Genomic DNA, 15,600 nt, shown 5'->3' on the forward strand with positions numbered 1-15,600 from the left:
TGTCATTAAGGAGGGCCGTAATACTGATAAAATGTAACGTTACTTTTAGAAGTAAGTGATATAATTACAGTCAAATACGCTCAAAGTTTCTTTGTAATGGAAGTTTATGAAGTTGTAACGGTCTGTAATTCCTATATAATAACGGTTTTTATCAATTTATACGGTAAATGGCTTCATTAAACATTAATCATGTTTGCTGATGATCTGTAATCTTTTTTTATTTTTCCCCCTTTTATTTTTAAACGTGAAAATATGAAGTTTAATTATTTATAAACTTCGATTAAAATTTGTAAAAATATTTTTTATCATTTAAAATTAATAAAGTTTCATTTAAGAAACATAAACAAAAATTTACTTTAAAAGAAACTACAAATAGAAGTAAACTGTATTTATTTTCTTCCTTCATCCTGATATTCGAAGCTAAGGTAAAGTATGTTGAATCCCATTTCGATACACTATATTCTGTTTATTTTAAATTTAAAATTTTATTTTTGTGATATTTTAAATTCATGAGTGAAAAGAAATTATATTAAATATATAAAAATTTATATACTCATCTAAGTCAAATGTTTGTAATAATACATTTTACATAAAATTGTAATATATTCAAAAGTACTAATTAACATAAATTTTCTAGTAAAAATAATAATAAATATATATATTATTTAGGCCACGAGAAAGAATTGAAACACAATTTTATAACTGTAAAAATATTATTTAGAGCATTTCTCCAGTAAGATACCTACACTGCATTGTTTGATTGGATATATTGCTTTATATTGAACGTACGAAGTTGTAATATGTTGGATTTTTAAACCCTTAAATGATTTTTTTCATTAGCCCATTGCATATAAAAACTGTTTTAAAATTTCTATCAATAGATAACATTAAGCTATCGTATTTACTATTTTAAAATAATTTTAAATTTAAAATATTTTTTAAAATAAATCGATATTAAAATTTTATTCGTAATTTCTTATAAATGAAGTTTTTTTTTTTTTTTTTTTTNCGTTTCAAACTACTCATAAAACTAAGTAATAAAAGCTAAGGTAGTGTTATAAGGAAAATGCCCGACCTTCGTTTTGATGTAACATTTACTCGAGATGTGATAGTTTACGCTTTTCGCACTTCATTAAGAAGACTGACTGTTTAGATAGAGTTAGTGGACGAAGTAATGGAGACTATATAACCTTGATTTTCGGAATGAAATTTTCCAGCGATTATACCTGTTGTCATTAAGGAGGGCCGTAATACTGATAAAATGTAACGTTACTTTTAGAAGTAAGTGATATAATTACAGTCAAATACGCTCAAAGTTTCTTTGTAATGGAAGTTTATGAAGTTGTAACGGTCTGTAATTCCTATATAATAACGGTTTTTATCAATTTATACGGTAAATGGCTTCATTAAACATTAATCATGTTTGCTGATGATCTGTAATCTTTTTTTATTTTTCCCCCTTTTATTTTTAAACGTGAAAATATGAAGTTTAATTATTTATAAACTTCGATTAAAATTTGTAAAAATATTTTTTATCATTTAAAATTAATAAAGTTTCATTTAAGAAACATAAACAAAAATTTACTTTAAAAGAAACTACAAATAGAAGTAAACTGTATTTATTTTCTTCCTTCATCCTGATATTCGAAGCTAAGGTAAAGTATGTTGAATCCCATTTCGATACACTATATTCTGTTTATTTTAAATTTAAAATTTTATTTTTGTGATATTTTAAATTCATGAGTGAAAAGAAATTATATTAAATATATAAAAATTTATATACTCATCTAAGTCAAATGTTTGTAATAATACATTTTACATAAAATTGTAATATATTCAAAAGTACTAATTAACATAAATTTTCTAGTAAAAATAATAATAAATATATATATTATTTAAAAAGAATCTTTCAAAATATAAACTAATTTCAGAGAAAATAAAATTGTTTATCAAACATTATAAATGTCATATTATTAAATTTTCCTAGTAAATTTTTAAGTTAAAAGTTTGAAGTATTCTCAAGATATCGGCATAAAATATTTTTATATAAAATATTCAGGAAAAAACTAATTTAAATTTATACTATATCAACTGATATAGAGTCTAAAAATAAGAAGAATTTCAGTTAAAAAAAAATAATAGTAATAGTAATAAAATCTAAGTGTTTCTGCAGATTCAATAAGAAAAGTTGGTTTTGTAAGAAGAATAAATAATAATTTGAGTAAGAAAAATTTGGTGAATGAGAGTTAGCTTTATCGATGAACCTAAGTTCAAAGTTTAGTGAACTACGGTTTGTAAGTCTAAAGTGTTTTGGCGCCGGCCATGTTAGTCCTAATGAAGCTAGTAACGTATCGATTATGTCTCCAAATTACTACCTCCCACGCTATCTTCTCGAGAAAATTAATTCAAATTTATAGTTAAATTAAAGATTTCTAACCAGCACGATCAGAAAATATTAGTGAAAATTTTGCATTTATAATAACGAATATCAATTTTTTTTAAATCTGAAATATTTTGTGCTACATAAAAATGATAAAAATATATTATTTAATCAAATAAAAGTAATCATTTTTAAGGAAATTTTTAATTTATAATTTTGTATAAGAGAGAGGAGTTTTTTTTAGCAGTGAGAAATGAAATTTTATTTTATATTCTTAGAAAAATATAAATGTATTTTTATATTAACGAATCGTTTAAAATAACTTCTAAAATCACACGTTTCAGTAAAAAGATTCTCGTAAGATTAAATCTTTCATAAAGTAAAATAAAAGGAAAAGGAAACGGAATTGTAATTTTATATATCAAACTACTTTTATGTAATATAATATAACATTACGCTTTGATATATTTTTCATGGAAATATATTTTTTAATATTTTCCTCCCTCTCTTTAATAGCTTATATTTAAAAAAAATTAACAATTCTTAAAAATAATATTTCTCGACTTTTATACAACACAGAATTCGATGAAGCCACTTTAAAATTAGCGAAAACAGAGAAAAAATTAGATAACGTTTTCCTTTTTTTGTAGTTAAAATTGGACTTTCTTCCATTAAAAAATCGTTTGTTTAAATGCACATTTAAGTAGAATTATATAATTTTAACTATAGAAATGTTTTCTTTTATATAATCAATTGTTTAAATTTGTGTTTAGCATTTTAAATATTATAAATGAAAAATTTCTCATTTGTGAATTAGTAATTATGTAAATTGAATAGAAAATAATTGAAACGATGTATTCAAAATTTATTGAATGTTTGTTACAAACTTAATTTTTTTTTCCTTCATTATTTTCATTCAATCATTATTAACTTAATGAACAATTGAAATGAATATAAACGAGTCATAATATTTTAATCAAGTATAAATGATGCATTTAGATTTTTCTCTCTCTCGCTCTCCTCTTAAATGTAATTTTCTTTCTAGTCGTAGAAATGATATAAAACATTATTTTAAACTCAATGTATTATTTCAAACTTTTATTTTCCTTTTAAAAGTCTAAGTAAACTTTACTAAGCTCGCATCATATTACGTTTTCGATAGAATGTTTCTAAACTAATTGAAATTGGAGTTTCAGAATATGATACTGTCTCTATCCAGTTGTATATATATGAAACACATTACAACTGGAACGCCATGCTATAGTTTCTCTTATTTACTTAGCATCATTGAAAGAAGAAGCCTCAAATTTTTTCTAGAATAACATTTTTATTTTGGTTATTATTGTAAATTTTACTTATCTCTTTTTCTTCGCGCCGGATTTGATTATAAAAAGTAAACGTGTAGTCGAAAACAAGAGAAAAAAAAGTTCACACGTAGTAAAAAATATGCTTTCTTTTCCCTTTATGTTCATAAATTATTATTCAATAAACAATCTTGTTTGATGTAAATAGCTTATTAAGTAAACACGTGTTATACGATCGTATCTAAATGCAAATATTGATTAATAAATACTCACCAAGCACTTTCAAGTGTTTACTGCAGCGAGTAAGCAACGCTTATTAACCACTTTTATTTGCTTCTATCATAAATACCTTTACAGAAAATGATTTTACCGTTAATGCATTAAGATTCGATAAACAAATCTCTGCAATACGTAGAGAAAGAGATACAATTTTCTTAATTGCGACCACATGTTAATTGAACATTGTGTTGTGAGCTAGACACTTCGATTTCGCTGCAACAGCAAAGGCAAACGAGGTCACAGTGAGAATGGAGATGGCATACAGTGGGAGGAAATCCATCGCAAAGGGTGGAGCGACATAAATTTGTCAAACTGTTTCTTTTGTGTTGGGATCCCTTTTAGTCGAAGGGTATCACGTATCGTGACTGCGCGATGCTTCTATTCAATCCAGCATGTCACACGAAAAGCGAGTAATTATCTTCCTCTTTTCAGTTCGTAATGTCGAGTTGTTTGGCAAATATAGTTTCTATTTTTAAAAGTACATTTTCGAATAGCGAAGCCGTCGCCCTTATCAAGCGACACCACTACATAAAATATAGCGAAATATAAGAACTTGATACTGGTTAGAAAAATATATATCTGTATATAATACAATATTTATTTTACCAAATTTAAAGCTATAAACTATAATAATGAGAAAAAATATATATAGAAATAAAATATCATTATACTAATGAGCTAAATAATAGGTATAATTTAAATAGGACGTATATTTTATTCATTAAAAATTCACTAAATTAATTTAAAAAATGACGCGCATTTAATTATCAAAAAATAAAAAATAAAATAAAATGATTTTATTTTAAAAATTCTGCTACTTTAATGAACGTATTTAAATTGTACTGGAAGAATTGTATTGTAAATTATTCAATTGGAATAAATTTTCTAGTAAACAACGAAAACAAACTGCTTTGTAATGAATAGTATTTTATGGAAGAAGTTATCTGCAGACTGGACAGATTTATGCGCTCTTATCCTTTTATTTCATTGGCAGCTATAATAGTGTTACTTGGAGATGTTGCCATACAGAAACTAACCCGAAATTAACACTGTCAACGGACAGAAGACGGACTGCGTGATCCACTTTAATTATATGCGGCAGAACGAGGACATTGCTTTCAACCTCAGGAATGAACATCGTTTCATTCGAACGACTCCAACAACAAAGCAATTTCTAGCTTCTGCTCAGAACTCTACCCGCAAATGTTCTCGTCAACGCTAACATTCACGTAACCTATATGAATTTCTGCTTAATGTTTACTTTAATTTAATAATTAATACGCGCTATCAACGTTTTCTAGCTTTTATATAATAAATAATGATCGCTTCTTGTCCTTAGCGATCTTATTAAAGTGCATTCCGTGCCATTATTTTTATATTATAGATATAAAAATGAGCGCAGGGAACTTAAATACCGTTCGAGGTAATTCTGCGAGTTAATATCGGTCAACGAGGGATTCTAACTTTCAAGAAAGTTTACGACTATGGACATTAATTAACTGTGGTCAAGCCACAATTGACGTTACAATAAAGTAAATACCAGCTTGAGAAATTTATGTCTGTCATTACAGAGAATGGCCCGAACTTCGTTGTCTCTGTTGGCCAATCGAGGGTCATCTCTTCTCTTTTCAATCCCGGCACAACGTAGCTTGTTAGATATCTTTGGTTTTACTTAAGATCACAGTCGTAATCTTCCCCGAAATAAGACGAAAAAAACAGGAAAAAATAAAGAAAATATATATCTATATATTTATAAAATCCGGATATACTTCCTTAAAGGAAGAAAATTTTAGATAGAAGATAAGAAAACAAAAAGATATCAGTTCCAAAATAGCCTATTTAGTTCGTCAATGCGTGGTCAGAATATCGAAAGCTTACTAGAACCTTCAGCGTGTGTTTATTCAGTGCAAATAGGTCCTGTCAAATACAGGCAAAAAAACCGAATAAAGCACTCTACCAGAAGAAAAAGTAAATAACTTACCGGGCATAATGTCTTCTCCACCGACAGTAGATATAAGAATCCATAAAAGTAATGCCATCCAGAATGTATTTACAAACGTTCTAGTGTACCACGTTTGCTGTGTATCGGCCAAAGAGACCACCTCCGATTCCGACGACCAGAAATCTTTTCTCTCCCACATGCCCACTCTGGTCGACATTAGTAAATAACGTTGTCCATATTTTACTTATTCCAATATAAATTTAACGATTAAAACAGGTTCATAAAGCCTCGTAAAGTACGAAGTTCGAAACATTCGAATGTCTAACAACAAGATAGCCATACAGAAGAAATCACAATCGCGTATATGCCAGTCCCGCTAAGTATCATGCCCAGTCATAGATTGTAGTCGGAGTCTTCCACCTCACTTCTAGGTGGCTAGGCAGCGACTGATGACTGACTGCTCGCGAAAGCCACGATTATACACGACGGTCGACCAGATCAGTCCCGTCTAGAGCGCCCTCTATATGTATTAAGCTCGTCCGTGTGGCGTGTGCAGCAGAACTGCCAGTGATGTTCTCTACTCGATACTGGAAGGTCTCGTAGCTATAGGCCCTCTCCGCTTCGTACGTCAATTTTATTTCCTAGCAACTCTCTCTAGCTATTTCTTTATTGTCGTAGACAAGAGAAGTACTACAGACTATCCAACAATTGCATTCAACGTTTATCTTGCTTTCTATGAGCAGTATTCGCTCTTATATACAAGGATTTTCCTCGCTTCTACATTTTTATTGGCCTTTGAATATCTAATACCGAAAGAAAGGGAAATAAACAAATATAAAAAAAGAAAACAAACTTATAACCTTTATCATTATTGTTACTATTATTATTACGATTGTTTGACTTATATTTTGAATGATAAAGATGCGAGTTACGTTGTTTTTCCATACTCAGAATCTTATTTTAGTTCAGAAACAAAAGAAAAATAAATGTAAACTATACGTATACATTCGAGGAAGAAGATGAAGAAGAAAAATTTAATAAAATATTTTAAAAATAAACATAAATGTAACTTGAAAATATAACATTTATTAATAATACTTACGAAAGGGACTCTTATATAATATATATAATTTAATTAACATTAAATTATTTTTAAAATTTGTAAAATTAGAATTTTATTGCTTTTTAAGTAAAAAGCAATAAAGATGTAATTTTATTGATTTACGAAAGAGTTATTTGTTGTTTTTTAAAAGAATTAATTATTAACTATTTATAATTGAATTTCTTAATAATATTTAATTGAATTTGATCAAAATCGTTAAAAATTTTATGGAATAATTTATATCATTTTCTAACTTTTGCAGATGATAAATTATCATGGAAATTGATATTGCAAATTCTGGAAAAAATAAGTAAATAAAAAATAAACGTTTGATTATAAAAAATCTTTTAACGATTAGAAAAAAAACCAGTTTCACTCATGAAACAAGTTTAATTCGATTTTTATTTTATTCATTTTCAAGATCCTTTGGGAGAACTGTTAAGCATTTAACTATCATTACCCATACCCTGGTGTAACATTGTTAGAAAAATACCGAAATTGTTGCCATTTTTTACGGAAAATTTCAAATTACACTTATATTATTTTCATTATTATTTTTGGCGGAAATTTGCATGAATATTCTCTATTTTTCCCCATAAAATGTAACTTAGTAATATGTATTTTTAAATTTTCACTGATTTTAATTTTAATGTTTTTGTTTTTTATTCTGACATTCTCAAGATTAATTATACAAAAAGAGCAGTTTTTAAGAGAAAATTACGGAAAATTTATCATAATTAAGAGTAAAAAATTAAAATTAATTCTTTTTTATGGCAAAATCTTAGTTGCGTACATATATATTTAACATTTAGGAATTATATAGATGCATTTCTTATGTTAGTCTATATAAATCCAACTGGGTTTGATTATATCAGTCTGGATTTAAAAATCTAGGAAGTTTATGAATAATGTATGAGATCCTATACATAATAAAGGTTATAAGAAGAAAAAAGATTCTGAGCTAATATAATATTCTTAAATTATCTACGAAATGAAAGAACTTTGGTCTTTCCTATCCGAAATTTCCCAGCATCTGCATGATCATCAATCTTTTGTTATTTACCGAAGCTTTTATAATTTTCCAATAAAATATTTAAAAGGCTATTACATTAATCATATATTGAAATACATAAAATAAAAATTATATAAGCATTTATTATTAATAATTGTTTCTCCAATAAAATTGATCTTATTTGGTCGTTGAATTATTCAAGTATGGATAAGATCAATGTTTTACTCAAGTCGAAACTGACTGAGATGTTAGAAAAAAAGTTATTTTGTCGCCTATAGAAACTCATTAATAGTACGAAATTATAAAATATACTTATTTTTATTTGCCGAATGTAATCAATTTTGTAAAGAAATTGTTTTTATTGAATGTTCCTTCGACGATTACTGTTCTACAGAAGAATGCCTTTAGCTTCATAACCAATTCCATGAAAAATAAAATACTTTCCTGATCCATACTGCTGAAGACACTTGTTTTAGATTGCAGCCATTAGCAAATAACAGGCCTTCCCTATTGGTCATTACATCGATTTGTACGTTGGGCCTATAATTATAGGTGTGTATTTTTCTTCGCCTTTCTGTAAATGGCGGAGACTTCCTTTGTCCTTTAACTCATCCCTGAAAATAAATAATGGAAATCTATCTAATCAATCAAACAAGCTGAAGGACGATGGAAATAGCTACTTCAGCGACAAATTGCAGTTACTTACAATAAGATTAATTACAGCACGTTTGTTCTTTGTTTTTTCACTCCTTCTATTTCTTCTCTTAAAAGCTTTTCATTCGCTACTTAATCTATGCTTTACGAAAATATTTCGAGTGCAGCCAGCTCCGAAATAGTTCCAATAGCGCCTTTATTAATTTACAAAACATTCTAAATGATGATTAATGATAGAAAAATAACGAACAAAGTACTTCTTCTGCCAATATTGAAAGAGTGTTAGATGCTCTCCATATCGAACAAAGTCAAAACTTTTTCTAACAAGAGCTCAAGAACTGGAAGAGAGATGAACCACATAAATGATACATTAAAAAAATTAGAATTTATTTCGTATTAAATTATAACGATTCGGAAATCAAATTATTCATAAACTCTTCATATTAATAATTGGAGTATAGTTTAAAAAGTTAAACATAATTTTATAGTTTAGAAATTGAACACTGAATGTCTAATTATTAATGCATATTCTAATTCAGTTCAGTCAGTTATTATGAATTAAAACATCCTTTAATTTCCTTCTTCTCATTTGACATTTATATTTTAATTAAGTGAAGCTTTTACATATTTATATTTTAAAATTTCGTTACTATATTAATGCAAATTTAAATGCCGAGATGTCATGACTTTCGAAATTTACTGGAAAAGACTAGTAAATTTTAGTAGAAATACTTGTAGCATCTTTGTAAAAATCTGTTTTGTATGTCTTAAGTAGATTTGAGATAATTTTCCTCTGTGCATGGAAATTACATTGAAGATAATGTTATCTTGTTTCCTTTAATTTGTTATCATCAAAAGCAATAAAATTAGTAGAAATTTCGTATCCAATTAATAAAATTCAAATTTAAGTAAAGTAACTCTTAAGAATTTTTAAATTCTTATTTTATATTCAGCAGAATCATTTTAGAAACTTATTAATAAATTTCACGTTTATCTAAAATGTTAGCAAAAGAATATTTTAAGCATAATAAATTAATTTAATAAAAAAACATTTCATTTTAAGATCTTATCGTACTCTCCCGTATTTTATTTATTTTATTTATATATATTTTTCCCTATATGAATTTTATAAATAAAAAGCTAAAAGAGGTTTCATAAAATTTCCTGCGGTATTCTGTTGCTTTACAATTTCATTCGTTGTTCAATGGACTACTTGAATCAACTATCAATGCTACTACAGCACCCAAATCAATTGTATCTCTAATGTAGTCCATTTACTACATCCTCTATTGAATTTTCTACACTCCACTATATAAGATATTTATAATACTATAAAAGATAGCATGAAATTTAAAAATATACATAAATAACAATCTTTCTTCGATCCTGTAAGTGATATTTTATTTTATGTAATTTTATAATGCAAAATTTTCATTTTATATTAATAAAACATTTTTATTTCTGAAAGAAAATACATGCATTCACTATTAATATTATTTTACTACATGCAATTTATCGTTTTAATGTTAAAAATATAAAATGTTTTTCTCTTTATTTTCCTTTTTGTAAAATTGTTACAACTCAATGATTTAACTATATATGTAAATATACAAATACATGTAAAATATCTATATGTTTTCTAAACTGTAAATATTTAAAATAATAATATTCTTAAAAACATAATATATAAATATATTTTACTATTATATTTAATACATAGACCTATTACCTTGTACAGGTCATTCACATCCATCTTTCTCTACGGGATTATTGGAGATTATTCTTGTATTTTTATCTTATTTCTTCTACTTATAGAAGAAAAAAATTTATATATAACATAAAGAAAAGGAAACGAAGAAATGATTCCTAATTTTTTTTTTATTTTTCTATATTTTTTTCAAGAGAAAAGTAACACATTATAAATGTTTCATGTTTTTTTTAATGTGGAAGCATTAAAGAGTTATCGATCTTAAAAATAATTATAATAATGTTCTAGTTAAATAAAATATTATGCTACTAATTAAACATTGCTTAATGTATAATATATTTTATAACAAATTTTATAACAAGTGATATAATTAATTAAATTTTATTAATCATTTTTCGCGTGATATTCTCTTATTTGTTGTATATTTAAATGTTGATTTAACATAAATCTTGTTTTTAATAGAAAAATAATTAAAATAAAAAATTTGTTTACTTTTCCTAATTAAGCTTATACTATATATAAGATTCTATTTTTTATTTTTGCTTATTTTATTATTTACTATCTATTTTCTTGTAATTTATTTATTAATTAATTTTGAAATATTTTAGTATAATAAATACGTACTTTGTTATATTCTTTTTCCTATATAAAGTCTAATAATAAAAATATAATTATTAAAATATTTAATAAATTAAGCAAATCTAACGCTGATTATTAAATAATATTTATTAAAAATTAAAGCAAATTATTAATATTTATAGGAGTAAATATAGTGAATTTTTTGTAATATTTTTTTATCTGATAACTGTAATTTTTTAAAATTAAAACTTGTCTACTATTCCGTAAATTTTAGCATATTTTTAATAGAAAAAAAAAGAAACGATATTGAGAAAGATGGATCGAAACGCAACTAATCGATGCAGATTTTTGCATCATTTCAAACACTACATCAAAACTGCAGAAATGCATGAGTAATTCATGAGATAAGAGCATCTTATGCATTAATCTCAAACAATTGGCTTATCAGAAAGACTCCAGGGAAAAGAAGCAACGTTTGGGAGGGGATATGAAACACAAAAACACCACCCTCACCATAGGGATTCACAAAACAAACCTTTAGGTTTCTAGACGAATTTAGAATAGAATCGAAAAAACTCGTCCTATCTATCCAAAACAAAAAAAAAAGAACCTTACTGTATATCGGGATAGTGACTAGGAATGAGATCAATAATATTGGGAGAATCGCTTCAGTATCATTGTCCAATTCTTTTCTGCATTGAGGCTGCGCAGATCAATTAGGGCTTTACTCTGTTCGTTATAGGTACTATGTGATTTGCCCGAGGATACTTTTAAAAAAGTATACTTTATCTATGGCCTTAGGAAAATTTTGCTTCGATCAAAGAAACAATCATACAGGTGCAGTAAATATCACTGGGCTTACTCATTACAAATGACTATCTTTGATTTATGAACCTATCGTCGATCGTGACATCTTTCTATTAATGACACCTTCTCGGTCTTCGCTAATTACACACCAACTTATTCATAACGGTTTTGCTTAAAGATGTGTTCTCCATATTAAAATTAGGGGTAAACAGTTAAATCAATTATTATGATGGATATCACTCTTTCTTAAATAAGGCATTATTTCAAAATTTCAAGCAGTAAATCAATTTTTATCTTTTGTTACTTTTATTCTATTCTATTGTTTTATCTCTTCTCCTGATAAAACTATTCAAATTTTAAAATTATTCGCCGATTTCTTTAAAGGAAATTAATTATTTATTATATTTAATATGCATTATTTATAATTTTAAAAAAGTTTAGGGATAATTTATTTTAATAAATAACAAAAGAAAAAAAAGAAGTCTCTTGGATCTCGTAGGTGTATATTCTCTTCTCATGTTTTATTTACATTGAAAACGTTACGGTGGTCGGTAAGAGAAGGGTAAAGTAAAAGTTTAAAGGTGATTGCTTACTTTGACAACAACTTTGAAAATTTAAATATATTTTCTAACTCAAAAAACAGATGTTGAATTGTAACATTTTGGAAAATGGCGCATGATTCGTCCTTTATCGAATGCACTTTATATGTTATTGGTAACGTTATCATTAATATTTGTAATTTTATCTCTTCTCAACTTAAACTTTAGAAAAAAATATTATATATATATATAAATGTATTATAAAATAGTTGATGCCTTTTATATTTTTCTGTATAGGAAATTGAGTAGTCCAAATGTAGAAATTCGCTTGTGTATGTGTAAGCGTATATATATGTATATATATATATATTCTCATGAATATTTTCTAGAAATCCAAAACTCAACTTTCCAAAAAGCATTTTATCTTCCCTATTGAACATCTTCCGACAAAATCTTTTTTAGTCAATATTTCGGAATTTGTGTCAGGTGTCTAAACACGTTTAGATTTAGTGTGCAAATACGAAAATTCGGTATTTTTTCTTTTACAATAAAAATGACATTTTTAAATGTACAGTACATAATATAGTTTCAATATTTTATATATAGGCTATATATTTTTTTAACTTTTAAGCTTTCTATACATTTAATTCTTTCCATAATTTAATTTTTGTACTTTACACTTTAAAATAAATTTATTGAGAATATTTTTTGACAATTTATCGATTTTACGTTACAGATAACCTATATTATATCATATTGAACTGATGTGTGGGAAATATATTGAGTTAAAATATCGCCTCTTTCGTTAATTTCTTTACTTAAATGTTAATTGCAAAATTCTACTAAAAATTCATTATTTTTTTTCATTGAAAATTGCGATTATGTATATATTTCTTTTGAATAGATCTATCTTCTGTAGTTTGTAGGACCGAAAATCTCTAAAAATTCTTCTGGGGGAAACATATGATAGAAAATATATAAACTGCTCTTAAATTCTTTTATTCGTATAAGCATATCAATAAGAAGGATTGTATAGACACATAAATATTTAGATTTATGTCAATTTTAGAAAACATGAAGTGCAAATACACTATATGGATGGGCAGTGATAAAAGATTTATCCTCAAAAATTCTCCCATCATCGAAAGATTTATGATAATCAAATCGTTAGAAACCAATTCGGCAAAGTTTATACGAATTATGTGTTTTTGAAGTAAAAAGTCTTGTCAATCTTTATTGTCAGAGAAATTCGATATCAATCATCTGAGAAAAGTCAGCAACTTTAGCAACACCTGGCTTTAAATTCGCCTTTAACATATTCATACTTCATTCGAGAGCAGATGTTGCAGCATCTGATGACGAGAATGAAACTTGTCACTAATACAGTTTGATTGATTGATGTGTAGAAGCTTGTCATATATAAAACACATCAATAAGATTGGCATTCAATCAAGTACGTCATTCTTGGTTATTCTTTGCTCAACAATTTGTCGATCGCATTGTTCGAGTTATACCTTTGAAGCATCTCTGCACTTTGCATTGTGATAGATAAATATATTAAGTTAGTTCCTCAGACTTTATGAAATCTGACGTAATCGAATATTCTGAATGATATATTGAGATGCCAAAGATGTAAGCTTTATTATTTTGCTACAATAAAAAAAAAAGGGGGAGACATAAATGTAGATTAAATTTAGATTCATTTTAGTTTTTGTATTGTATATTCCATTCATAAAATAGGTAATGTGACCAGAATATAGTAAGTTCGATGAAAATTTGATGAAGGACGAAGACAAAAATTTCTTCGATCTTGCATCAAAATTTTCTTATTTTTTTCTGATTTTATAAAAATATTATAACATTATATATATTACTAAGTCTGTCTGCTTTTGTCTACTTTAAAATTATTTATTAAACACAGAAAATAAATATTAAATTTATTACTTAAATTTAAATTTAATAAAGTAAATTATATAATGTTAAGTAAATATAGCAACAAATGTACGTCATTCAATATTATTAATTTGTAAAGTTAAAAATGTCGATTTTTTTAATGTTTTATCATAAAAATTTGTCTTAATTTATCTTCAACGTTGTACTGTAGCAAAAAATAAAATATAGTTTTATATAAAGTTATAAATTCACTTAAGTTTTTTTTAGTTTACATTGATTTAAAAGCAATAAATAGTTAAAAGTTATATAGAAATTTTCTTTAAGGTTTTCAATTTTTCTGACAAGAAATTTCAAAGAAAAAAGATAGAACCATCAAGATTTAAAGAAGGACGGGAAAACAAATAAATACGGATTGACTGAAACATCGATATTTTTATGTAGATAATGACAAAAAAGTGCTTAGGAGCAAGGACAGAAGATTTTCGGATGAAGCGAGTCGACCTCTGCATTGTGATAGAAGGAAAATGAAGCAACGTCACATCTGGACATTCCCATTCGCTAAGATTTTCTTACATACTTGTTCAGATAACAGAAAAGAAAAAAGAAAAATAAAATTCAAAAAGATCTAACCATTTAGTCTTTAAGGTTTTTCCACTGTAAAATGGGGTAAAAAGCTCGACCTTGCTTGATTTAACATGTTTTTCACTAAAGACGATTCGACCATCTGCCTATTTCTCCTTAATATCAACTGTAAAGTTATTTCAAACTTTCCTAAATAAAATAATGTAACCTATGTAACAATACTTAGTTTTTGAGAATTTTAAGAAATAATATATATACAGTATATATTCTTTTTGTTTCGATATGCTTGAACAAAGACATAAATCCTTTCTGGGATACAGATCGACATCACGACATTGTCTGAAATACATTTTAAAGTAACCATTGGATAAGAACCACGGATGGATCTGTAACTTTAGAGTCTATTGCTTTTTGTGGCATCCATCGTGTTCTAGATAAAAAAAAAAGGAAAATATTTGTCTTCATGCTACTTTCTATCTTTAAGAATGATAAAGATATAGCCATTATCTTACTCCTTTTGCAATATCTTAAAAATATTATCTATACAACATTTCGCGTATTATATGTCAGTCAACCGACTTAAAATTTGTAAACAAACAAGTTAAAATTATTGTTACTGACATTATTAACTTATAACATTATAAATTTGGCATGGGAAGGGGACAGTTCTTTACAGATTTTTCTGCCCTTTAAAAGAAAAAAAAACAAAATTTTGATGAATAATTTAATCTTGTCATCAATGCATTGACGTTGCACGAATTTGGGAGGAGTTTATTGATGTCAAAAGATCTTTTTTTAAAATATATTTCTGCATATTTA

The 15,600-nt window shown here is 26.4% G+C and overlaps 1 protein-coding gene across 5 annotated transcripts in view; it reads right to left on the minus strand.

Annotated features, from left to right (window-relative positions):
* Positions 1-6,338, minus strand: part of LOC111625185 (hemicentin-2-like) — a 71,410-nt gene extending 65,072 nt beyond the window's left edge. For all 5 annotated transcript variants that reach the window (XM_023368248.1, XM_023368250.1, XM_023368249.1 and 2 more), the window contains exon 1: positions 5,945-6,338. In XM_023368248.1, coding sequence (XP_023224016.1) covers positions 5,945-6,122 — 178 coding nt within the window. In that variant the 5' untranslated portion in view covers positions 6,123-6,338. The remainder of the gene's footprint in view (positions 1-5,944) is intronic.
* Positions 6,339-15,600: the final 9,262 nt, after the last annotated feature.

The sequence above is a fragment of the Centruroides sculpturatus genome, unplaced genomic scaffold, assembly GCF_000671375.1.
Source record: "Centruroides sculpturatus isolate CEXI.00-Female unplaced genomic scaffold, Cexi_2.0 scaffold493, whole genome shotgun sequence".
NCBI lineage: Eukaryota > Metazoa > Arthropoda > Arachnida > Scorpiones > Buthidae > Centruroides > Centruroides sculpturatus.